At 39.2% G+C, this 27,239-nt stretch overlaps 1 protein-coding gene across 5 annotated transcripts in view; it reads left to right on the top strand.

Annotated features, from left to right (window-relative positions):
* Positions 1-27,239, top strand: part of MRTFA (myocardin related transcription factor A) — a 213,204-nt gene that overhangs the window by 85,569 nt on the left and 100,396 nt on the right. For 4 of the 5 annotated variants that reach the window (XM_042947904.1, XM_042947903.1, XM_042947902.1 and 1 more), the window contains one exon: positions 4,661-4,922. In XM_042947904.1, the coding sequence (XP_042803838.1) occupies positions 4,661-4,922 (262 nt within the window). Of the gene's footprint in view, positions 1-4,660; positions 4,923-24,568; positions 26,726-27,239 lie in introns of those variants that run through there. The other variant, XM_042947906.1, reaches the window with a different exon arrangement.

Raw genomic sequence — 27,239 nt, 5'->3', positions numbered from 1 at the left:
AACTGTAAAATTGCTGGCACCCTTTATATTCTGTTACCACCCCCCCCCTCCCCCCCCAAAGCGCCTAAGTAGCAGAAAATTTTGCTTAGTCTCAAGTTATAGTATCACAGATAATGAGTTAAGTCTGAAATCGTGGGGCTTTGCTGTTTGGTGAAGAACTTTTTATGTGAAGAACTTTTTATATGATTCTAGCCTAATAGTTTAACAGGAGTACTAAAGTACAATAAGGTTTGCTCGTTCCTGCCCTTGACTCGTACACATTATTTTTAATGTTCTGTATCTTTTGCGCATTCTTCCTTGTACCATTCAGATTTTTCTCAAGACCTGCCTGTCTTGGTCCCCAGATTATCTTTAGGTATCTTTCATTTGCTTCTGTCTTTGTTCAGACAAGTATGTATGTATTTTTTAAATTACTTTATTATTTTTTTTTTTAAGTAAACTCTACCCCCAATGTGGGGCTTGGACTCATGACCCCAAGGTCAAGAGTCGCTTGCTCTGCTGACTGAGCCAGCCAGGTTCCCCCAGCAAGTATTTATTGAGTGCCAATTAAGATGCAAATACTATTTCATAGGGTCTGTCTACTGAATACAGTTATTACCATCTCAGCCAAATTTCATAGTTTTCTAGTATAAGGTGTGAACTCTTAATCAGGAATGATTTCACAACTTTCTTTCCCCTGTTTTATTGAGATATAATTGACATGCAGCACTATAGAAGTTTAAGGTGTACAGCATGACTTGACTCACATATACTGTGAAATGATGACCACCATTTAGTTTAAACATCCATCATCTCTTACAGATATAACAAAGAAAAATGTGTTTTTTTCACTGTGATGAGAACTTTTAGGATTTACTCTCTTAACGACTTTCAAATATGCCATACAGCAGTGTTAACTGTAGTCCTCATGTTGTATATTACATCCCCAGTACTTATTTATCTTTAACTGGAAGTTTGTACCTTTTGACTACCTTCATCCAGTTTCCCCACCTCCCACCCCCTGCCTCATAACCATAAATCTCAGCGAGATCATACAGTATTTGTCTTCCTCTCTCTGACTTACTTCACTTAGTGTAATGCCCTTGAGGTTCATTCATGCTGTCACAAATGGCAGGATTTCCTTCTTTTCTTATGGCTGAATAATATTTTATTGTATATTAACAATTGCTTATATAAAGCATGTTGCTGTATGTGAAGCTACTTTTCCTGGGTCTTAGGCTGAAGTTATAATACTGCCCTCCTCCTACTTTCCTTTAGGACTCATTTACGAGTTTTGTTATTCTAAAAACACACATCTCAGTGTGTCATCATCCATGTGCACATGAGTGTGTATGTGCGTGTGTGCATATGTGTCAGGGTGGGGGAGGGTATCAAGGACTGCTGTCTTAAGGAGTTTAGATCTCAAAGGATCCTTGATTCATAAAATTGAATCTTTTTAGTATGAAAAGACTGCTGTTAAGGAAAGCAAACATGCTCTTTCAGAGTTCATGGAGTACTGAGCCAGATGGATTAATCATGTGTAACAATTTTTTCCCTAGTACACAGAGACAAAACACAGCTTAAATGGTTAAGTCATAGGCAAGATGGGAAAAAATTCTTTTGAAAGTTAGATTCTGGATTTTCTTAGACATTTGTTGTTTTGTAATTCCTAAAATTATTCAACCCTCCCCCCAAATCCTTCTCCATTGTTTGCCCATACTACCTCTTAGAATATTAAGCTCCTAGTATTGAGTTCCTAACTTTTTTCTTTTGAACTTAACTCAGTTAAGGCTTCTTCCAGCCTTTTTGGAGTAGAGGGTCTTTCTTAGTATCTTCATTCTTCTTAATTTCAACCCCCCATCTTAATTGCTCTCATCTGGATCTTTTCCAATCCATTTTACATTTTATGAAGTGTATCAATCAGAACTATGACCATGTTTAGTCACACTGTAGCCTTACATGAAGATAGAATGTGATGGTCTTTTTATTTTTTAGTTTTCAATGCCTTTCTTCATTTCATAGTTTTTCAATATTTTGTTGTTGATTTCCTCATCTCCAAATTAAAGTGCTCACTAAAGTTTGCAGGGAATTCCTAGGTCCTTCTTCTAGATTAAGAACTATAGCTTTTTCATTATACAAGCAACATATATATGTTTTAGAGAAAATTTGGAAACCAAAGAAAGTAAAAAGAAAAAATGTTCAGAGTCTGATAAAATAAAACCCATTTTGTGTTTTTGGTATAATATTTTTATAAATGAAAATACATTTTTGTATCTTTCTTAAAGATGCTTAGATAAGCATTTTCCACACGTTAAATTCTTTATAAAAATTATTCTCAATAACTACATAGTAGGATTCAGTGAATGAGTATATTCCTAATTCACCTAACCATTAATCCATGCTATGAAAAATATTTTCTTGTTATAATGTTTTCTTTGTCATTTTTAAAGATCTTGTTCTTATTTTGCCAGGTGTTTTATTTTTAATATCCCATTTCTGGGTATTATGATTAAATAAATATGTACGTTAAAATATTCGGGTAAATATCCATCAAACATACATCTCTATGTTTATGTTTTTTTATGGAATCTAATGGCTTAGGAATTTTTTTTTTTTTACAGTAAACTCTATGCTCAACGTGGGGCTTGAACTCATGACCCCAAAGTCAATAGTTGTAGGCTCTACCAGCTGAGCTAGCCAGGTGCCCTGGGAATTATTTTCTTAAAAAAAATGTTCTACCCCAGATTATGTTGGTACAGTTTATACTGTACCAATACCTTTTGGATATTCATGAAAGTGTTAGTTCTCAAGGTACTTCTCCTTGGGAGTTGGAGGGTAACATTTCTTCCATAACTATTTCTCCTTGGCCACTATTTCCTTTTATCCCATTACACATCATGTGTGTTGCTTTTATTTTAATTTTATGTTGTCCTCCTGAGTGATGTAGTTGAGGACAGTATCAGACTTGAAAGTACGTGTATTGTGTGAGCATACTAAATATTAAAATTAAAAATGATGCTGGCTAGGGCTTTATCAATTTTGTTAATTCTTTCAAAGAACCAGCTTCTGGTTTCATTGATCTGTTCTGTTTTTTTTTGGTTTGATAGCATTGATTTCTGCTCTGATCTTTATTATTTCCTGTCTTCTTCTGGTTTGGCTTTTATTTGCTATTCTTTTTCCAGCTTTTTAAGGTGTAAGGTTAGGTTGTATATCTGTGACCTTTCTTCCTTCTTTAGGAAGTCCTGGATTGCTATGTACTTCCCTCTTATGACCACCTTTGCTGCATCCCAGAGGTTTTGGGGTGTGGCGTTATCATTTTCATTGGCTTCCATGTACTTTTTAATTTCCTCTCTAACTTCTTGGTTAGCCCATTCATTCTTTAGTAGGATGTTCTTTAGTCTCCAAGTATTTGTTACCTTTCCACATTTTTTCTTGTGGTTGATTTTGAATTTCATAGTGTTGTGGTCTGAAAATATGCATGGTACGATCTCGATCTTTTTGTACTTATTGAGGTCTGATTTGTGTCCCAGTATGTGATCTATTCTGGAGAACGTTCCATGTTCACTAGAGAAGAATGTGTATTCTGCTGCTTTAGGATGAAATGTTCTGAGTATATCTGTGAAGTCCATCTGGTCCAGTGTGTCATTCAAAGCCATTGTTTCCCTGTTGATTTTCTGATTAGATGATCTGTCCATTGTTGTAAGTGGGGTGTTGAAGTCCCCTACTATTGTGGTATTCTTATCAATGAGTTTCTTTCTGTTTGTGATTAATTGATTTATATATCTGGGTGCTTCCTTCCACATTTGGAGCATAAATGTTTACAATTGTTAGATCTTCTTGGTGGACAGACCCCTTGATTATGATATAATGCCCTTTTTCATCTCTTGTTACAGTCTTTATTTTAAAGTCTAGATTGTTTGATACAAGTATGGCTACTCTGGCTTTCTTTTGGTGACCATTAGCATGATAGATGGTTCTCCATCCCCTTACTTTCAATCTGAAGGTGTCTTTAGGTCTAAAGTGGGCTGTTTCGAAGGGACACATGCACCCCAATGTTTATAGCAGCACTATCAACAATAGCCAAAGTATGGAAAGAGCCCAAATGTCCATCGATGAATGAATAGATAAGGAGGATGTGGTGTATATATACAATGGAGTATTACTGGGCAATCAAAAAGAATGAAATCTTGCCATTTGCAACTATGTGGATGGAATTAGAGCGCATTATGCTAAGCGAAATTAGAGAAAGACAAATATCATATGACTTCACTCATATGAGGACTTTAAGGTACAAAACAGATGCACATAAGGGAAGGGAAGCAAAAATAATGTAAAAACAGAGAGGGGGACAAAACGTAAGAGAGTCTTAAATATAGAGAATAAACAGAGGGTTGCTAGAGGGGTTGTGGGAGGGGAGATGGGCTAAACGGGGAAGGGGCTTAAGGAATCTACTCCTGAAATCATTGCTGCACCATGTGCTAACTAACTAACAGGATGCAAATTATAAAAAATAAATAAGCTATAGAAAGTAAAAAAGAAAAACATGATGCTGGCTTACTTTACAAAAAATATTTAAGATTAATGGTAGCTTGCCAGTAATATAATTTAGAATGGTATTCAGTAGAATAGTCTGTCTCTCCACAGTGACATATAAACTTTTTGTCTCCACTTCCATTTCCAGGTTGCCATCACGAAAGCCAAAGTGGATTTCTCCAGTGTAGTGTGCCTGCCCCCTTCCGTCATTGCTGTGAATGGGCTGGACGGAGGAGGGGCTGGCGAAAATGATGATGAACCGGTGCTGGTATCCCTGTCTGCCGCCCCCAGCCCCCAGAGCGAAGCTGTTGCCAATGAACTGCAGGAGCTCTCCTTGCAGCCCGAGCTGACCCTAGGCCTTCACCCTCGCAGGAATCCCAATTTGCCTCCACTTAGTGAGCGGAAGAATGGTGAGTATATATGGAATTATTACATTGCCTAATTTGAACCAGGGTCTTCATGTTTATGTTAAAGATCATTACTTCATGTCTCTTGAAAGTTTCTTATAATCTTACTATTTTCTGTAAAATAGAGAAATGGTAAGTTTAGGTAATCATTATAAACCCAACATTTCCTGCCTGGGTTATTAAAACTGCTTTCTAATTTGTCTTTCTACTTCTCTGCTTCTCCCTCCCAACCTCTTCCATAAATTCATTAATTTAGCAAATGTTTATTGAATATCACTATGTCATAAACTATGCTAAGATTAGGGATTAAATGATAAATAAGCCTCTGTCATTAGGAAACGTATTCCTATACCTTGTCAGAGTAATCTTTTAGACCTCCCTAGCTTAATACTTTTCAGTGACTGCCCTATAGGATAAAAACAAAAGTCTGTTTTACAAGGCTTGCAGGATCTGGTCTCTTTCTGTTTTGTTAGCTTCTTCTCTTATCATTCCCTTATTCCTAGTCTTTGCTTCAACTATTAAGTATTTTTAACACTATTTACAAACCTTGCACTCTTGCTTCAAGCTTTTGTTAATTAAAAAAAATTATAGGGGTGTCTGAGTGGCTCTGTCAGTTGAGCATCTGACTCTTGATTTTGGCTCAGGTCATGATCTCACGGTTCATGGGTTTGAGCCCCATGTCGGGCTCTACACTGACCATGAGGAGCCTGCTTGGGATTCTCTTCTCCCTCCCTCTCTCTGCCCCTTCCCCTATTGCGTGCACACATGTGTGTTCTCTTCCTCTCTCTCTCTCAAATAAAATTATAATTATAAAATTATAATTTGTATAATTTCTTTGTTGTAATTATAAAAATTCAAGATTTCAGAAAAGGTATAAATAGTAATATAGCAAATATTTATGTACTCACATGCCATCTGGCTCATGCACTCTTCTCCATGGATCTCCATCCATCCCCAAGGTAATTACTGCCCTGAATTTGATATTTTATTGCCAAGTATTTCTGTATTTTTTTAACAGCATGACTCATAGTAGATCATGACCTGAGCTGAATATGAATATATTCCTGAACAATGTAGAACAGTTTTTTATATATTTATATATATTATATATATTTTTTATATAACATGTATATTAATTGGAGAGAGAGAACTCTATTGTATATACTCTTCTGCAACTTGTGTTTATTGTTCAATATTTATTTTCCTGTGAGTTATTAAAGGTATTCTATAAGTTCATCTCATCTGATCTGTGAATCAGCATTTATAAAGTAGTCCTGCTTTTCCCTACTGATCTTTAGTGCCAGCCTTATTTCTCAGTGTGCAGAAGTTAATTTTTATGCCCTCTGTTCTGTTTCACTGGTCTCTATTCATCTCTTTGTCATAGTACATCATCTTAGTTATTGTTGCTTAATAATTAGTCTTGTTAGAGGGCACCTGGGTGGTTCAGTCAGTTAGGCGTCCAACTTCAGCTCAGGTCACGATCTCGCGGTTTGTGAGTTCAAGTCCCACATCAGGTTCTGTGCTGACAGCAGCCTGGAGCCTGCTTCAGATTCCATGTCTCCCTCTCTCTCTGCCCTCCCCTGCTCATGCTCTGTCTCTCTTTCTCAAAAATAATAAATAAACATTAAAAAATGAAAAAAAAAAGTCTTGTTATCTGTTAGGACAGTCTCTCCTTGCCTTTTTTGTCTTCAGAGTTGTCTTGACTGTTCTTGCCCATTTTAATTTTTCATAGTTTTAGAATCAGCTTATGAAGTTATGCAAAAAAAAAAAAACAACACCTCAATGGGAGGCAGCTGGGCGGCTCAGTCTGTTAAGTGTTCCAACTCTTAGCTCACCTCAGGTCTTGATCTCAGTCGTGAATTTGGGCCCCACATGGGGCTTTGTGCTGGGCATGAAGCCTACTTTAAAGAAAAAAGAAACTCATTGGGATTTTTTTTTCTCGAACATTTTATTATGAAAAATTTCAGACACATGATAAAGTGGAGTTTTACAGTGAATACTTTTATGTCTACCTCTTAAATTCTCCCATTAACATTTTGTTATACTTGCTTTATAATATGTCTGTCCATCCCTCTATTCATCAATCCATCTTATTTTTTTGATGCATTTCAAAGTAAATTGCAGACACCAGCATTCTTTCATTTTATTGAAACATAACAATAATATAGAATAACATACAAATTGTAAGTGTCCTGGTTGAGTTATCACAGAATGAATATACCTGTGTGTAATTACTGCTTTGTGAAGAAGTATTCCAGCACCCCCTAACCACCCCATGTGCTTCTTCCCAACTAGTACTCCCTCTTTTTGCCCAAAGGAAACTACCATCTTGACTTCTAACATCATAAGTTAGTTTTGTTGGTTTCTAAACTTTATGTAAATGGAATCATGCTGTATGTATTCTGTTGTGGGCTTGTTTCGAAATTCATTTGTGTTGAATTATGTATGGGTGTAGTCTGTTTTCATTGCTATATAATTAGTCCATTTTATGAATATACTGGCATTTGTCTATTTTACTTTTGGTAGGTATTTGTGTTGTTTTAGTTTGGGGCTATTGTGAATCATGCTGATATGAAATTCTTGCGCATGTCTTTTTGGTGTACTTGTTGGATTTTGATTCGAAATGTGTCATTTATAGGTTAATGGGGAGAATATACATGTTACATATTGGGTATTCCTGTCCATTAGTTAGTTTTATCTCTTCAGTTAAATAGGTGTTCTTTGATGTCTTTCTACAGAGTTATAATTTTCTCCATAAGGGTCATGTGGAAAATTTATTAAGTGTATTCCCAGGTGTTTTCTTGGTGGGTGGTGGGCGGGGGGGGGGAGGTAGATGTTATCAGTGGTATATTTTTATAAAATATTTTCTGACTGTTGGATGCTGGAGAATAGAAATATCCAACCTTTAAAAAAAATTGTTTTTAATTTTTTTTTAAGCATTTACTTATTTTTGAGAGACACAGAAAGAGCACAAGCAGGGGAGGAGCAGAGAGAGAGAGGGAGAACAGAATCCAAAGCAGGCTCCAGGCTCCGAGCTGTCAGCACAGAGCCTGATGAGGGGCTCGAACTCACGGACTGCGGGATCATGACCTGAGCCGAAGTCGGCCACTCAACCACCTGAGCCACCCAGGCGCCCCGAAATATCCAACCTTTTAAAAACTCCCCTGGCTCTTCTACGTATATGCCCTCTTTTTGGGTACCACTCTTCTTGGCAACTCTTACTTGTTCTTCAGTATTCTGTTCAGGCATCACTCCTTTTGAGACGCCTGTCCTAACTCTTAGTCAGTGTTAGGTATCCTTTTCTTGATTTGCCCAATTGCCCTTTATCGTTACACTTCATCGCTGTATTGTAATTGGAATTCTCCAGTCAGCAACATGAGTGAGCGTCTGGAACCTGAAATCAGACCCCATTACGCTTCTGTCACAACCCTTCAGTGTCTTCCTGTGAGGCTTACGATGAAATCATTGTTTTTATGATGTGGGCCAGGTATCCTTTCTGACCTGATTATTTCTTACCTCTGTCCCCTTGCTCACTCTGTGCTGCTTTAGCCACACTGACTTTCTTGCTGTTTCTTGAACACATCAAGTATGTGCCTGTCCTGGGGCCTTGGTACTTGCTGTGCCTTTACTGAAGTTCCTGCGCAAATAAATGTCATCTCCTCAGGGAAGCCTTCCCTACCTATCTTATCTAAAATATCACCTCCCAGTACTCCCTATCCTGCTTTGTTTTTCTTTCAAGCACTTATTATTATGATGTGTGTGTGTTGGTATAAGTGTGTATATATGTTTATTGTCTATATTCTTACCCCCTCGTTGCCCACTTAGATGGTATGTTTCATGAGGCCAGTGGGCAAAATATTTGAATCAATAGATAGATGGTTTGTTTGTTCCACTAGAGGGAAGAACTCTGTTTTTACATCCATAGTGGGAAATGTAATGGAAACTCAAGCAGGGTTGGGTTTTTTTTTTTTTTATATTTGTTTATTTTTGAGAGAGAGAGAGACAGAGAGGGAGACACAGAATCCAAAGTGGGCTCCAGGCTCTGAGCTGTCAGCACAGAGCCCTATGCGGGGCTCGAACTCACGAACCATGAGATTATCACCTGAGCTGAAGTAGGATGCCCAACCGCTGAGCCACCCAGGTGCCCCATGCAATTTTTATTTTGGGAAATAAGGGACACTCAAGCATTTTTTTGATGTTTTTTTTTTTTTTTTCCCATTTCTAATTTCTCTTTTTCTCCCTCATGATGGGAGAGATTTCAGCTTATTTATATGCTAAGGGGAAAGAATCTGGAGGGAAAAGCTGGAGATGGAAAAAGAGAAAGGAGAACAGATGGAGCAGGGTTCCTGTTGAGATGTGAGAGGATGGGATTTAAAGGTGTTGGCTCTGCCCTGCGCAGTAGTAAGGACCATGACTCCTCTGGGATAGGAGGAATGGCGGTGAAGGCGATGACAGACAGCCAACAGCTAACCTCTAATATCTTGGGCAGGAAGTGGAGGAAATTGGCGCTGACAGCTGGGATGGTCTCAGGGGGTCCAAAGCAGCTGTTGCTATTGGGGCAGAGATGCTGGTGCATCTTCAGCCTTTCTCTCTCAACTTTTTGGCATATAAATCAACTGAATTTTGTTTCCATTTTGAACAACAACTTTCTAGCCTTCCCAAGCTCCTAAAAGAGCAGTTTATTAGCACTCTCTCTACTTTCCCACATTCCAGAGACTTCACTGTATTCTGGCTTCTGTCCTTATCTCTCTCTTCAGTAACTGCCATTGCCAAAGTCGTTAGTGTTCTCGTGGATCAAACAGGCACTCTTCATCTTATTTGTCCTCATTGCAGCATTTGATGTGATTGGCCACTCCCTCCCACCTGTAACTTTTCCTCCATGGACATCACTGAAATTACTCTTGGCTTTTTAAAGTCTGCTTTTACAGCCACTTTCTTTTCTGCTCAGACCTTTTGCCAACTTTCTGTACCCACCTCTTAAATTTTGTTACTCCCCAGTGTTTCGCTGTAGAGCTTCTCCTTACTCTATATTTTACCTTGAGTGATTTCTCCCAGAACTTTCTGCCTTTAACCACCATCATATGTTGTTGATTGATTCCTGTATTATATCTCCAGACTCATATGCTTGGCTCTCGGACACCTCTGTAGGATGTGTCACAGACTCAGTATGTTTGGTGTGAAAGTCCTCATCCTACCTGCAATTCCTGCTGAATTCTGTGTTGTAGGAATTGGCACCACCCTCTACCCAGACGTTCAGATAAGGGATTGTTTTGTTTTCTTCAAACTAAATGAAAACTTCAAGTTTTTTTTTTTTAATTAAAAAAAATTTTTTTAATGTTTATTTATTTATTTTGAGGGAGATAGGGAGAGAGAGTGTGAGTGAGGAAGGAGCAGAGAGGGAGAAAGAATCCCAAGCAGGCTCAGCACTGTCAGCACAGAGCCCAACACGGGGCTGGAACTTACAGACTGCAAGATCACAACCTACGCTGAAATCAGGAGCCAGACGCTCAACAAACTGAGCCACCCAGAGGCCTCAAGAGTTTTGTTTTATTTTATTATTTTTTTTTAATTTTTTTTTTAACATTTATTTATTTTTTTTTAATTTTTTTTTTTTCAACGTTTTTAATTTATTTTTGGGACAGAGAGAGACAGAGTGTGAACGGGGGAGGGGCAGAGAGAGAGGGAGACACAGAATCGGAAACAGGCTCCAGGCTCCGAGCCATCAGCCCAGAGCCTGACGCGGGGCTCGAACTCACGGACCGTGAGATCGTGACCTGGCTGAAGTCGGACGCTTAACCGACTGCGCCACCCAGGCGCCCCAACATTTATTTATTTTTGAGACAGAGAGAGACAGAGCATGAACGGGGAGGGTCAGAGAGAGGGAGACACAGAATCCGAAACAGGCTCCAGGCTCTGAGCTGTCAGCACAGAGCCCGACTCGGGGCTCAAACTCACAGACCGCGAGATCATGACCTGAGCCGAAGTCGGCCGCTTAACCGACTGAGCCACCCAGGCGCCCCAAGAGTTTTGTTTTATAATCAGATAAAATGTAGGAAAAAGAAAGTAAAAATTCCTTCATAGTTACACAGTTCAGGTATAGCCAGTGGCAGCAGTTTATACATTTTTGTCAGTTTTTGTGTTCATTTATTTATTTTTATATACATGTACTCTATGTAACCTATTTTCATGTAATTTTATTTCATGAGATTTTCCTGTATCATTCAGCCGTCTTAGAAAACATTTTTTCCTCTGTTTCCTTGGATTGCGTATTAAATTGTGTGTATACAACAATTAGCTAGTCTCCTATTATGAGACCCTTAATTGTTTTTTTATTTTTTCTGTTACAAATAATACTGCAGTAAACATCTTTGGTATATAAATCTTGGTGTAAGTAACTGTAGGACAAACTCCCAGAAGTAGATGACAAGATACAGATATAAAGAACCTTTTCTTTCTTGCTGTAAAACTGTAACATGTTTGGGTGTGAAGTTTTTCACTTTTTTTAAGTCACTGTTTCCAAACTGTTCCCCCAAAAGATGATAACATGCCTAATTTTGGAAGTAAGTGTTTAATTCCATCTCCTTTCTACCTGCTTCTTTCATCTTTCTTCCCAGCCATCAGTCAACACTTTTTATAGATTCTTCAGTGTTCGTATCTACTGAATTCATTCTTTCTAGCCACCTTTACAGCTGCCACTTAGAGCAGACTCTCAGTAGTGTCTTTCTTGGGTTACTGCAATGTCGGCCTTTTAACTGGTCTCGCCTTGTTTCTAATCTTGTCCCAGTGGCTGCTGGGTGATTTTTCTAAATGGTAAATGAGGTTCCTGCTCTTCTGGTTGAAATCACTTAGTGGTTTCCATTTCCTCCAGGATAAAGCTTGTTCTCCTCAGGATGGTAAACCCGGTCCCTCAGAGCCAGCTTCTGCTCCTCCCCTCATCTCTTCCCATGCACGCCAGAAGATTTGGGATTTCCCATAAAAGACACACTTTCATATCTCAGTTTCACTTTGTGTTTTTGTTGTTGTTGTTTTGTTTTTTCCTTTCCCTGAATGACCTTTCTCCTCCTGACGTTTCCATCTAGTCAAGAATCAGGAAGGTACCGTTTCCTTCAGGACTTTTTCCTCAGACTGCCAGTTTGGGCTAGGGGTTTGTTCTTTCAGTGTTCTTCAAAGTACCCTGTGTGTAACGATTTACTTATTTGTTACATTCAGCTGGATGAGAAGCTTTGTGGAAGGAGGGATTGTGTTTGTTTTACTTATCCCAGTATCCTTAGTGCCTAGCCAAAAACTTTAGTTTGCTAATGAATCAACTAGAGTGCCTGTTAAATGCAGATTCTGATGTAGATCCCCGAGAGGCCTGAGATTCTGCATTTCTCACCAGCATCCAGGCGATGCTAGTACTGTTGGTCTGGAGGACCACACTTTGAGTGGTCGAATGTGGTAGGTGTTGGGCGAATGTTTGTTGAATGTAAGAGCCAGGGAATCAGTGATGACCTGATGACCGTGGAACTATGAATCCACTGAAACATTGACCTCTTAGATTTAAGCGATTCAGAAAAACAAAGTGATTGTTGATTCTGTTGCTGGACGGGGGGCGGGTGGAAAACCTCATTTAATTTAGGGTTTAGATTATTTGGAAGAAAGGCTTTCTGAGTCCTTCCCTGTAGAGGTGAAATATATTGTGGAATAATTGTTTTATTCTCTTAGTTAGTGTTAGAACATTTAGACCACAAGTTTACTATTTGTTTTAAAGTTAAAGATCTCTATAAATTTGAGACACACTATAATCCCAGTGTGTAAAACAGTTGCTCTGGTTGAATGAAACCTGAATGGAGAAACCAGACCCCCACTTACTTGGCATCCTTCCTGCCCTCAGGCAACTCTTGAAAGAGCACAAGTTGAAAACTTCTGATCTGGATCACTTATCTCCTTTAGTTTGAGATTTTTCTGAGCCAGCCTCTTCAGTAGAATGGTTTCCTAACTGCCCGGGGTCCCAAATTGATTAATTGTGATCATGCTTAGAAGGGAACATGGATACGTGAAACTGACAAGCATAATGTTGTATACAACCTAATTATCATTTTGGCAAGAGAAAAGAAAAAAAAAATGAAATTGTGTTCAATATTAGAAAGGAAATAATGGAGGAAAACTGACATTAGAACAATGCTGAAGGGGAGAAAAGGGGCCTAATAAAGAAATACTCCATAAGGAGTTTGAGAACTGGGGCGCCTGGGTGGCTCAGTCGGTTGAGTGTCGACTCTTGGTTTTGGCTCAGGTCATGGTGCCAGGGTTGTGGGATCAACCCCCGTGTCAGACTCTCTGCTGAGAGTGGAACCTGGTTAAGATTCTCCCTCTCCCTCTCCCTCCCACCCCTCCTTCTCTCTCCCCCCATCTCTCTCTCCTCCCCTCCCTCTCTATATCCCTCTCCCTCCCCTTCTACCCCTCTCCCCTGCTCATGTCCTTGCTCTCTCTCTCTCTCAAATAAAAAAGTTTGAGGACTACAAAATACCTTATAATATGGTAGAATGTATGCCAGTGACCAGAAATAGTAATAGCTTAGCAAAAATCACTAATTATCAAAATCAGATTCTGTTACTATAGGGAGAAAATAGGAAATATTGATCAAGTTTCTTTTTTATTCCATCCAGCAGCCACCAGTTAAATGTTTGGACAGGGGCAGTATTGTCAGTGTTTAGTGGCAGGGCCTTCTACTTGTACACCTTAATGGTGCTTCCTGTCAAGAGGAGAAAGAGACTGGATACACCGGTGAGAAAACCATTATTATATTTTATGCCAGGTGTTCTTTGCATAGATGTTTATAGGAAGGTAAAGGTAAGAGCAGAAGTGGAGAAGATTATAAAATTGGAAAATGTGGACTTTTAGAGCAGAATAAAGTGTAGAGTTAGGCGGTGCTTTTTCATGGATGGTGTACTGTGTGTTGGAAGAGTGAGAAATTTCCTTCTCAGATCTATTTTGTTTGAAGCATATCTTATATAGAAATTCAGTGATTTAGTAAGGGCCCTTGCAGGGCAGTAGGCAATGAAGGCCTTGATACCTCTATTTCCTAAACAGAGGAAGTTGGAGGCATATAATGAGAAGAAGTGCCTTTCCTTAACCCAGCCCTTATTAGCCTAATTGGAAAAAGTTGGTAGAGAAGTTTCAAGGTATATTTTTTAATATTACCCTTCTGTCATCTTCTAGGCTAAGTACTTAGATAAAATTGATCCTGTCCAGTCTGGTCATGGAGAAGCCTTGGGAGTACCTCTCTAATGATTAACCCCATTGGCTCTAGCTAAAGGAGCTCTGGCTTATGTTAAATGAACTTATCCAAAAGGAAATTTAAGTTTCAATTTGCTTCTTCCTTTAATGGCATGTTGCTCTTTGGCTGTCCTTATGTATCTACCTCTTCTTAACACTAATCTGATACTATTTTAATTAATTAATTAATTAATTAATTAAAGATTTCATTTTCGGGGCGCCTGGGTGGCTCAGTCGGTTAAGCGGCCGACTTCGGCTCAGGTCACGATCTCGTGGTCCGTGAGTTCGAGCCCCGCGTCAGGCTGTGTGCTGACAGCTCAGAGCCTGGAGCCTGTTTCAGATTCTGTGTCTCCCTCTCTCTGACCCTCCCCCATTCATGCTCTGTCTCTCTCTGTCTCAAAAATAAATAAACGTTAAAAAAAAAATTTTTTTTTTTAAAGATTTCATTTTTAAGTAATCTCCACACCGAGCATGGGGCCTGAACTCAGGACCCAGATCAAGAGTCACGTGCTCCACTGATTGAGCCAGCCGGGTGCCCCTGATAGTATTGGTCTTATGAGTTTCAGAACTGGCTGAGGCTGCATAAGACTTATTTTCAGGAACCTCTAGGATGGGAGCTAAGATACCTTTTGCCTCTTTTTTTTCATTGTGAATATACTACATTTCAGTTATCTTATAGATTTTGTGGGCAGGTGTGAGAATTTTGCCAGAATTTGTGTTTCAAGTCTTCTGGTGGAAGTGCATTCCATGTTCTACATGATCAGATTACAAATGAACTTTTGGAATATAATCCATTTGTAAATTGGGGACTTGCTCATATCCTGAGATAAGACTTTTGCAGTTTGGGAGTCATAGATTTAAGACACGGTGAATAGTAATTACTTGGAACGCATTACTCAGAAGGCACTGCAGACAAAAGTTAGGTAAATTAATGATGACAAGTTCATAAAGGTTTCTAAGAGAAAGCTTGTATTTGGTAGATTATATTCTTGACCTTTTATTGTGTCCTTGACTTTTAAAATTTTATTCCAGAACAGTTATTTCTACCTTCCTCTAATTCTACTGCTGTTCACTGCCATGACCACCATGGAAATTAGTATTCAGCAGATATTCGTAAAGTGCCAATAGTGAATGAGACACTGAGAAAGACATTGAAAGGTATAAAGAGGAGTAAGTTGTACCACAGTTACTAGTTTTTTGCCCCATTCCATCCTGGAATGCCCCATTCATTCCTCTGTCCTGTCTTGCCCCCTTTCGTAGGCATCCCCTAGACAGCTGTCCCGCACATCTAGTGTTCTGGCCAACAAATCGTTGCTTGGTGTTAAAGCTGATGAGAAATTTGTATGACTTGAATTTTTGCATTTTTGAAGGAGATCTTAATTCTCATTATTGAGAAAGTGCCTTTCTCCAACTCACCAAGGATCAAATAAATATAGACTTGAACTATCACTCACACACACAAAAATGCGTATATCTTATAGGAACCTTCATTTCTGAAGCATCGTCCAACAGATGTGAATATACTTCAAGAATAATGGGATAGAACTTTTGAAATTATGTCTTCCAAGCTGAAAAAGCTTCTTATACTAATCAAGCCCCTTAAAATTAGATTGGTGATATATATTTTACCATTCAAGTATTTTTTTTCTTTTTTGGTGGGAGATGTATATATAGAACATATATAGAGAAAAGTACATAAATCATAGGATAACCATAAACCAAATTGTTGTGTAAACACTACTCAACAGTAGCTCATTGTGAGTCCCAGGGAAGCCTCCTATGGGTTCCTCTCTGAACACAACCTCATCTTTTCTTTTTAGGAGTAACTGCTGTTCTGACTTCTTGAAAATCGTTTGTTTTATCACCTGTATAGTTCCAAACAATATAGTTTAGTTAAAGTTTATATGAATGGAATTCTGTATTCTTCTTTTGTTCAACATGTGTGGTATTCATGTATGTATATAGCTTTAGTGCAGCCATTTTCATTGCTGTGTTGTGGATGCACCTGTGGAAAAGTACTCCATAATTAAAAAAAAAAAAAAATCTAAAGGCATCCATATCGGCCAGGAGGAGGTCAAACTTTCACTCTTTGCAGATGACATGATACTCTATATGGAAAACCCAGAAGATTCCACCAAGAAACTGCTAGAACTGATTCGTGAATTCAGCAAAGTTGCAGGATATAAAATCAATGCACAGAAATCGGTTGCATTCCTATACCCCAATAATGAAGCAACAGAAAGAGAAATCAAGGAATTGATCCCATTTACAGTTGCACCAAAACCCATAAAATACCTAGGGATAAATCTAACCAAAGAGGTGAAAAATCTATACACTGAAAACTATAGAAAGCTTATGAGAGAAATTGAAGAAGACACAAAAAAAAAAAATGGAAAAAGATTCCATGCTCCTGGGTAGGAAGAACAAATACTGTTAAAATGTCAATACTACTCAAAGCAATCTACATATTCAATGCAATCCCTATCAAAATAACACCAGCATTCTTCACAGAGCTAGAACAAATAATCCTAAAATTTGTATGGAACCAGAAAAGACCCCGAATAGCCAAAGCAATCTTGAAAAAACCAAAGCAGGATGCATCACAATCCCAGACTTCAAGCTGTATTACAAAGCTGTAATCATCAAGACAGTATGGCACTGGCACAAAAACACTCAGATCAATGGAACAGAATAGAGAACCCAGAAATGGACCCACAAACGTATGGCCAGCTAATCTTTGACAAAGCAGGAAAGAATATCCAATGGAATAAAGACAGTCTTTTCAGCAAGTGGTGCCGGGAAAACTGGACAGCGACATGCAGAAGAATGAACCTGGACCACTTTCTTACACCATACACAAAAAGAAACTCAAAATGGGTAAGACAGGAAGCCATCAAAATCCTTGAGGAGAAAGCAGGCAAAACTTCTTTGACCTCAGCCACAGCAACTTCTTACTCACCACATCTTTGGAGGCAAGGGAAACAAAAGCAAAAATGAACTATTGGGACCTCATCAAAACAAAAACTTCTGCACAGTGAAGGAAACAATACGCAAAACTAAAAGGCAACCGACAGAATGGGAGAAGATATTTGCAAACGACATACCAGATAAAGGGTTAGTATCCCAAATCTATAAAGAACTTATCAAACTCAACACCCAAAAAACAAATAATCCATTGAAGAAATGGGCAATAAATAAATAACCAATCAAATAAAGAGGGCATTAAGGAATCAACCAAATAAATAAAGACTTGAAATATCACTCACACACAATGCCTGCACCAGGACCTCCTAGTCTTAGCTATGATAACTGTAATAAGCTCTGTTATGTGAGAGAAATAAGTCCTCCCACCTTATTCTTTTTCTAACAGCGTTTTTCTTGGCTTATTCTTTGTCCTTTGCATTTCTATATGAATTATAAGATCACTGTGGGATCTTGATTAGGATTGATTGCATGAAATAAACCAGTTTGGGGAGAATTAATATCTTCATAGTGTTATACTATGAACATGGTATATTTTTACATTTATTTAGATTTTCTACAGGGTCTCCTGATGAGGTTTTATCATTTTCTTTGTGGTGGTCATACACATCTTTTGTTAGATTTAGTTTTTAGAGATTTCATATATTTTAATGCTATTATGTTACCTTTTTTTTTTTTTTTTAATTTTCCCACTGTTAGTGATTCCCAAAAATTTTTTAAAGGAATAACCAAGTCTGTATTTGTTATCTGCCATGCTGGGTGGGATGTAAAGAGAAGCAAGTAGGAAAGAATGGCAGTGAAAAGGGTGTACTAGGTTCTCTTTCATAGACTTTTCTCCTCCTTTGTGGAAAGCTTAGGAAGTGCTTATTTGTTCTCCACAAGTGTGTAGCCTGTGGAAGAAAGGGCAGATCCTGTATTCTTTTTTCTGTAAGGGGACGCGCTGTACCCTTCCAGTCTCCAGTGTTACACAGGAGGTGCTAATTAACTGCTGGGAGAAGTAAAAATTTTGAGTGGGCAGTTTCTGATCTAAATTACAATATTTCCTTGGGGAAAGGAAAGAAAGAGATATAACAAAGTTACTTATGTTCCTCAAGAAGCCTGGTTGTCAAGGATTTTCTAGATTAGGTCTCCCAGCTAATGTGAAAGTGTCCAGATCTTAAGTATGTCAGTTCATTAAGTGATTCTTTTTAAAATGTGATTTAGAGAATTTCTCAACCTACTTCACCTCAGCAGTTAGAAATAATCAATATCTCATTTTCCTGTATTCATCAGATGTCTTGCTAGGCTCCTGGAGAACAAACGGATCCCAGATAGAATCTCCCTCTTAAAGTAGTGAAACAAACAAAAATGAGTGGATGTCATCTCCCATTGTAAATTGCTCTTAGCATGTGATTTATTTATTTCGTCTTTTTCCAAATGTACATTTTAAAAGTAACTGAGCTAATACTATGCTTTTTTCATTTAGCATTATAGCTTAAAGGTTTTCATGTCATTGAAATATTTTTATAATTAGCCTTTTTAATGGGTGTATAACATTCCATTCTGTGTGTCATTTATTTAATTTTTGCCCTGGTTGGATATTTGTTGTTGTTGTTGTTTTAATGTTTATTTATTTTCAAGAGAAGGGGAGGGGGAGAGGGAGAGGGAGACAGGATCTGAAGTGGGCTCTGCGCGACAGCAGAGAGCCTGATGTGGGGCTCGAACTTATGAACCATGAGATAATGACCTGAGCCGAAGTCAGACGCTAAACCGACTGAACCATCCAGGTGCCCCTGCCCTGGTTGGACTTATGAATCATTTTCTGTTTTTCACACATATACTACTATTCAGATGACTTTTTTCTGAATTTTGGATTATTTCCTTAGAAGTGGAAATATTGTCTTAAATAATTTCACTATTTCAATGTTGAAAAATTTATTCACTATCTGTTGAGCACCGTCTGTGTGTTAAGTATTGGACAGACATTAAGGAACAAGACAGGTAAAGTTCACATTGTCATGGAATTTATTTTAGTGAAAGAAAGATTAGAGTTACACACACCAATTCATAGTTACAAAATTGGTAAGTGCTTTGGTGGTGGGAAGCAAAAGATAACAGAATAGCAAATCTCATAGAAGTGGTTCCAGGGGCGCCTGGGTGGCTGAGTTGGTTGGGCGTCTGACTTCGGCTCAGGTCATGATCTCACGGTTTGTGAGTTCGAGCCCCGCGTCGGGCTCTGTGCTGACAGCTCAGAGCCTGGAGCCTGTTTTGGATTCTGTCTCCCCCTCTCTGTGCCCCTCCCCTGCTCCTGCTCTGTCTCTGTCTCTCTCAAAAAATAAATAAACATTAAAATGAAAAAAAAAAAAAAAAAGAAATGGTTCCAATTTAAGTGGGGGAAGGGGGATTGACTGGGAAAGGCATCTTTGAGGAAGAGATATTTAAGCTGACAGCCAAAACACAAGTGGTGGTTGGTCAAACAAAGGAAAGAGGGAATAGCATGTGTTAAGGCTGCGAGTGGGAAAGAGGACAGGGTACAGGCAAGGATTGTTGGGGAAAAGTTGGCACAAAAGAACTAAAAGAAATGAAAAGTAATGTCCCTGGAGAGAGAAGAAAGTGATGTGAAATAAGTAGGCAGGTAGGGGCCAGAGCACACCCACCTTTGTAGGCCTTGTTAAGAATTGAGATTCTTGAGACATACTTTGACCCATTCCATTCCAAGTGGTCTGCCGATTTATACTTCTGTCAACCCTGCATGAGTGCCTGGCTCACTTACGTTGATAACCTCATTTGTAAAAGACTTTTCTAATGTGATAAATGAAATGTTTTCCTTTCAATTTGTATTTCTTTGGTTCCTAGTGAGGAAAGAACCTTTCCCCAAACGTTTGTAGCCAGTGGATGTTTCATTATTTTTTGACCATTCAGTTCATTTCCTTGTCCATTAAAACATTATTTTTAAGGTTCTTCCCAAAGTACTCTTGTAACAGACTGGGAACCAACTGCTTGTCAGAGTTTGTAGAAGAGTTTCTTACATGTCTCTCACTCAGTATATACTCTGGATAAGGGGCTGGATCAGGTCAAGACTGGGTTTCTTTTGGCTTTGTTATTTTATGAGTCATGGGTATATAAGTCTGTGGAGTTGGGAATCTGAAAAGAAATTGATAAACTCTGGTCCCAGCTCACATCATCTTTCCTCTGAGAGACAATCCACGTCTCTTGTAACCAGAGCTAATTGCTGCCTCTTCCACGTTTATTTAGCTCCTTGTTTGTATTCTTATTTAGTACTTTATTTTTCCATTTTTCTATTTTAAATTGTTGGTTAGAGATCTCCTCCTCCTCCTCCTCCTCCTCCTCCTCCTCCTCCTCCTCTTCTTCTTCTTACTTTTTTTTTTAATTTTTTTTTTTTTTAATGTTTATTTTTGAGACAGAGAGAGACAGCATGAATGGGGGAGGGTCAGGGAGAGAGGGAGACACAGAATCTGAAACAGGCTCCAGGCTCTGAGCCATCAGCACAGAGCCTGACGCGGGGCTTGAACTCACGAACTGTGAGATCGTGACCTGAGCCGAAGTCAGACGCTTAACCGACTGAGCCACCCAGGCGCCCCCTTCTTCTTCTTTTTAAAGAGGGTGAATGAGGGAGAGAGGGGCACAGGCAGGGAGAGAGAATCTTAAGCAGGCTTCATACTCTGCATGGAGCCCAACATAGGGCTCAGTCCCACAACTCTGGGATCATGACCTGAGCTGAAATCAAGAATTATATACTCAGCCAATGAGCCACTCAGGCGCCCCTGTCCTACTTCTTTATAAGGTCCTTGAGGGTAGAGGCAGTGTCAGTCTGGTTCAGCCTTGTCTTTGTGCCCCCACTGGCACTTGACATTGTGCCTGATGACAGTATTTCAGACATACAGTATGAATGACCTGGCTGTTTATATTTATAGCTATCATAGCCCTTAACATTTCCTGTACTTTGAAAAGTTACCTGAAAATACTGCCTTCATGTATCCTGAAGCCAAGGAAGAGCATACCTATGGTACTGTGTGATCCTCCTAGGTTTGCAGGTCTTGACTGGGTTTTTCATCAGTAGTAGATTTTGGTCACAGGAAATAGAAGCTGCCCAGGACCTGTAGTGACTTGCCTCAGTGCTGGGTTATGTTATCTTTGGGTGTTTTCACTTTGCCCAACACCAGGTATCTGGGGGAGAGACTTAACTGGTTGGGACCTGTAAATTTTTTCATTATGATGATTAGATTTTGGTAGAGATGAACCTCAGTAAACTGTATGCACTTGTGAGAACCTAAATCAGAAATGGAACATGATTACATTTTAGTGTTCTGAAATCCCACAGAGACCACAAAAAGGTGTCTGTTACTTTGTGTATAGTACCTGTCTGTACTACATTCCATCATAGAAATGGATGTCAGTTGTTGGTGAAGTTGACAGCTTTCGATGGTTAAAGAATTGCTTATTTTGTAGTGATCTAGGCACTCTGTTTTTCTGGTTTCTCCCACTCATTCCCTACAATTTGGGCATTTTCATTGCCATTAGCTCTTAATATCCCTGAGGGCATTATTGTGGTTGTCCTTATTTATGTTCATTCTATACTTGAATGCTATGGATAATTTTATTTTAGTCTTCCTCAGTTTTCCAAATAATAGCACCTTAAGCATGTGCTTTTTTTTTTTTTAAATTTTTTTTTTCAACATTTTTTATTTATTTTTGGGACAGAGAGAGACAGAGCATGAACGGGGGAGGGGCAGAGAGAGAGGGAGACACAGAATCGGAAACAGGCTCCAGGCTCCGAGCCATCAGCCCAGAGCCTGACGCGGGGCTCGAACTCACGGACCGCGAGATCGTGACCTGGCTGAAGTCGGATGCTTAGCCAACTGCGCCACCCAGGCGCCCCTTAAGCATGTGCTTTAATGAAAACTTTAACAGACTATACCTGCCTTTTCTGAGTAGGTAGGGATTCTTTTGTTGTTATGAACTTTTCCCATACTGTTAGAATTTTCTGCGCTAAATAGGGCTTTTCATTCTATTTGGCATACATTTATGAATGCTGTCACATGTCAGACACTGTGCTCCATCTGTTAATGTAGAGACATGAAGCCATGTGGTAAAGAGCATTAATAGAGGTGGGCACAGGTTCTGCGGGAGCATAAATGAGGGGTATTTAGCATATCCTTGGAGGGTGTGAGGAGGGTGGGGAGACTGCCAGGATCATCAGAAGGCAGCAGTTAAACTGAGATTTGAAGGCTGAATAAGAATTATTTGGTAAGAAGGATGGTTTTTAATGAAGGCAAGGCTGGAGAGAAGGAACGCAGTTTGGAAACTATTGCTAAAGTACACAGTACCACCTATGTATTTTCATGAAAAAGTTTGACCTGAATTGGATCAAGCCTCTGTATTTAACTCCTAATTTACTAGAAATATAGGGGATAGGGCAGCATGTTAAATGGCACCATGGGGGTATAATTAGCAAAGTCCAAAATGTGGGGAAACAACCTGGTTTTTTTCAACAAATAAACTACAAGAGAAGAAAAAGGAGGAATTATGGATTAAAAGAGATTTAAGAGACAGATCAATGAAATGCAATGTATTGTCCCTATTGGACTCTGATTTGAATAAATCAACACTAAAAAATTTATGGGACAGTTGGGAAATTTTGAACATTGAATAGTTGATATTAAAGGATTTTTAAAACTTTGGGTGGTAATAATATTGTGATTATGTTTAAAAAAATTGTTCTTTTAGATGTACAGAATATAGATGCAATGAAATGATGGCTAGAATTTGTTATAGAGGGATCAGTGTGGGCTGGGCACACTGTGTGTGTGGCGGTGGGGGGTGTGGAGGGGCCCGGCCATGTGTTGATAAATTTCGAAGCTAAGTGATAGGGCACATAAGCAGGTTATTATGCTGTTCTTTCTACTTTGTGTTTCAGTGTTTCCATAATTTTTTTTTAATGTTCATTCATATGTTTTGGGAGAGAAAGCCTGCGCATGTGGGCGTACTTGGTTGCAGGGGAGGGGCAGAGAGAGAGGGAGAGACAGAAAATCTTAAGAGGCCCCGAGCTGTTGGCACAGAGCCTGACATGGGGCTCAAACCCACCAACCAGGAAATCATGACCTGAGCCAAAATTCAATGTTTTTTTTTTTTTTAAAGCTGTTGCTATGGGGTGCCTGGGTGGCTCAGTTGGTTAAGTATCCAATTCTTGATCTTGGCTCAGGTCATGATCTTACTGTTCCTGAGATTGAGCCCTGCTTTGGGCTCTGTGCTGACAGTGCAGAGCCCACTTGGGATTCTCTCTCACCCTCTCTCTCTGCCCTTCCCCCACTCATGTGTGCGCACGCGCATGCACACACACACACACACTCTCTCTCTCTCTCTCTCTCTCAAAATAAATAAATAAACTTTAAAAAAAATCATTGAAAAAAAAGCTGTTGCTATACTCCAGACAAGAAATATGAAGGACCTGAAATAAAGCACTGGCTGTAGAGATGGAACAAAAAGGAAGAACTTGAGGAATAAATTATGAAACAGTCAGACTTAAATGTCTAGGGCTTGAGGGAGGGGTATCTAAGTTTATGATTTGGGACCTGAATACTGTTACTTAAGATAGGAAAAATGGAAGCAATGTATCTTGAGGGGTTGGTCCAGGATGGCATTGGGTGCTTGTTTGGGGACACACTGAGTTTCAGATAGCAGATAGAGATGCGCAGTTGATAGCTTACAGATAAAGTCAAGCTGGGTGTGGGTCAGTATGTAGGAGGTAGTTAACCCTAAGAAAGGATGAGATTGCCCAGGGAGAATACGTAAAAGAGGGAAGGGAGGGCTCCTGATAGGAGCAGAGAAAGAAGAGAGCTCCTTAGGAATCTTAAGAAAATCAAGGAAATAGAAGTTTTAAGAAGAGTGTAGAAACTATGACAAATCCCGCAGGAAGTTCAAGTAGGATAAGTTGTCTAGCTCCCTTTGATTATGAGCATTAGAGGCCTCTGTGGAGACTTTGGGTGGGGTGTGGGGAAGCTTTGTGAATACAGTATATTGATATACTGCAGGTATCAAGTCCCTTTAGTGTGGATTAATAGAGACTGTAGCATATTAATTTTGTGTTGGTTAGCTAGAGAGTTATGATTAAAAGCAAAAGAGCTTTTATTTAATTGGAAATTAAGATCGTTACACTTCATTCCCTTGGTGCCATTAACTTCAAAAGCATGTTCAGTTGTACAAAGACCTTGTCAAAGTTTACTTTAGTTCTCCATGAAATTTTGCCGACTGGCACACACACAAAAAAATAGTGGCACTGAGGCTGTCATAGGGGTTCAGGCTTCCAGCTTTGTGAAACCTGTCTTAAAGCCAGTTTCACAGTGAGTCTGTCACCGTGCTGATACCCTTCAGGGTAAATGCAAAATCTTAGCAGTAGGGAAAGATTATGTTGCTTGTTTCCTTTTTTAAAAAGATTGCTTTTTTAGATTTCTGTCTAAAAATCGTTTTCCCTTTCTTGAGCTCCTTTGATCCCAAATTGCAGGTGAGATAATGGGTGTAGAATTGCCATGAAAAAGTTAACCATCAGTTGCACTATGATGCGTTGCTGCTGCCACCACCATATGACTGTCAGTAGCTCTGTAGGGCTGCGGTATTGACAGCTATGACCCTCCAGGCCCTCTTCTACAGCAAAAAGAGACATTTTGGGAGGAGGGGAACAGCCCTCTGCCCTTCCTGCCATCATCTCTGCAGGAATCTTATAATTTGTGTTTATTTTCCTGTAAGTACAGAACTGTGAGAACTTGTTTCATTTGAAAAACCCTCACACAGCAGATTGTACTGCCCACGTAGGGACAAAGGAATGATTCAACCTTTTAAGGATGCTTTTCCTTTAGTTGCTAACCTCTGACCGGACTACCATGTAGTCTGAGAATTGAAATTTACCCATTTTTCATAAGACAGTTGAAAATTTGATGGCCAGAAGGGGCTGGTGAGAATGCTTCTGTCTTCCCAGAGCAGCACGTAGCCCACACTGGCTGCTGCTTGGTTGCCTGTTGAGTCATTCCCACACTTCTATATCGAGCTTTGCTGGCTTTTCTTTTAAACATGATGTTCTTGGAGTGAGAAAGAAAGGAAGTTTTTCTCTCCTCCATAACATCTCCTCCACCCCAAGTCTGCATTGCTTTCTTTCTTCTAATAACAGAATATTGCCCTCAGTCCTTCTGGGACTGTTTTCTCTCCTAAGGTCTTAGTGGTGCTCATTTATTATCGGTTTGACTCTGTAAGCGTTATGGCATTCGCTGGGCTGAGTTGCAGCAGCAGGCTTTCCAGATACAGGCTGCCGCTTCACCAGAAAGATGAAGGAATTCTAGCTAACATACCAAACATGGATTTCTAGTTTCCAGCTGTTTAAAAGTCCGTCAGATATGCTAAAGGGCATCTTAATGTGCTTATAATGACGGTCAGTGAGTGAAAAGGACTGTGAAGGGAATGAGTGAGGCTTTCAGTTTGGATAAATGAAATTGCTCTGGTTTGAAAGGATTTTAGTTTGTTTTTGTCTTTTGTAGTGGAAGGTAAAATGCCTGTATTCGTTCTTGTTCAGAAGAGCCTGCTCTGTGCTAGTGGAAAAAGAACTGAAGTATAAGGGAAATCCTTATATATTTGAACTGTCATCTTATGTGTTCCGTACGTCTAGCAAGATCACAACCCATTTTAGAAAAGTCAAATAACATCAGTAAAACTGTCTATTGACAGATCACATGTCTCACATAGGAACAAATTAAGGGGCTCGTTTAGGGGATTGGCAGATCTGAAAGACAGATTACAGCTCCGGAATGTATTCAGATGACTTTTTGAAACAGATATTTTAATTGGAGTGGGGGTGGAGAAATACTTGTGCTTCTGTAGTTAAATATTCAGCTTCCTTAGTCTGTTATCCATAAATACCACAGATGAAAAGCCCTTAGAACTCTTTTTCAGAAAACTAACTCACCATACACAACCCTCTGTATGCATGTGTTTGTATGTACCTAATTCCCATCCCCACCGAAGTAATGGGTCAGTAATTGGGCTGTTTGTTTCAAAGGATTGAGTTGTTTGAATTGTGTTTTAATCTGTTGCTCTAAACTGCATTAGCAGCCAAGTCCCTTATACTAAAAGTTTTGAACAAACCTTACCTTCTCCTCCTGAAAAGGGTTGGGGGTGGGGGGAAGCATTTGATCTGTGTTCTGAAGGTCTCTTTCTGTATGTCTCTCCCCTCCCCCCAGAGACGAACAGCAAGGGGAGGAGCTCACTCACTGTTCTAACCACACTTCATATGTCTTAACTTGAGCGCCTTTTGGTTTCCTGTCGGCAGTAATTCAACTCTGTGCCATCTTGACTTGCCTGAAGGGTGGATAAATTGGTAACTGTACTGAGAAGGGGAGTGAGTTCTCACAGTCTGATTTGAGCATAAGGCACGAGATTGAATTTATGAAAGCTTCAGTTGCCTCTGAAGACAACATCTTCTGTGACTTTGAATTTTTTCATTACATTTGTGGGTTGCTGTTTCTGAGAAGAATCTGTCATGACTCTACTGGAACCAGAGATGTTAATGATGGCTGTGCAGTCCGGTAATTTTGTATTTCCTGCAGATCCTATTTGCCATGGGTTTCTTTAATAAGGTTGGGTATATCTGTACTAGGATTGGATGGAAATGGGAGGAAGATAGATGGGGCTAAACATAAATCGTCCAGTGAATGTACTTCATATTCAGGTTTTTATTATAGAAAAATATTAGTCATTTTTTTTTCTAGTTGCAAACTCCAGTTATTCAGACATAGCTTTGCTTTAGATACTTACTGACTTAAAACCGTTCAGTGAGGAGACCTATGTGAGGGGAAGAAAACACTTTCCTGTAATTAAGTGTTTTATTATTATCTGTAGCACTGCTTTTAATGTAGGATATTTAAATTGCTTTTGCTGTTTTATACATTACTGTCCACACTCTTATGTCTCTTTGTGAAAGCATGTTTTAAAATTTTTCTTTAGTTCTTTCTCATTTGTGGTATAACCTCCTTTCAGTATCATCTTTTGGTTCTTGGAAATGTTCTTTTATAACCAATAATATTGAGACTCTAAGTTTTG

Source organism: Panthera leo, chromosome B4 (assembly GCF_018350215.1).
Source record: "Panthera leo isolate Ple1 chromosome B4, P.leo_Ple1_pat1.1, whole genome shotgun sequence".
NCBI lineage: Eukaryota > Metazoa > Chordata > Mammalia > Carnivora > Felidae > Panthera > Panthera leo.
The sequence above is the reverse complement of the archived record's forward strand: the minus strand, read 5'-3'. Positions and strand labels throughout refer to the sequence as shown.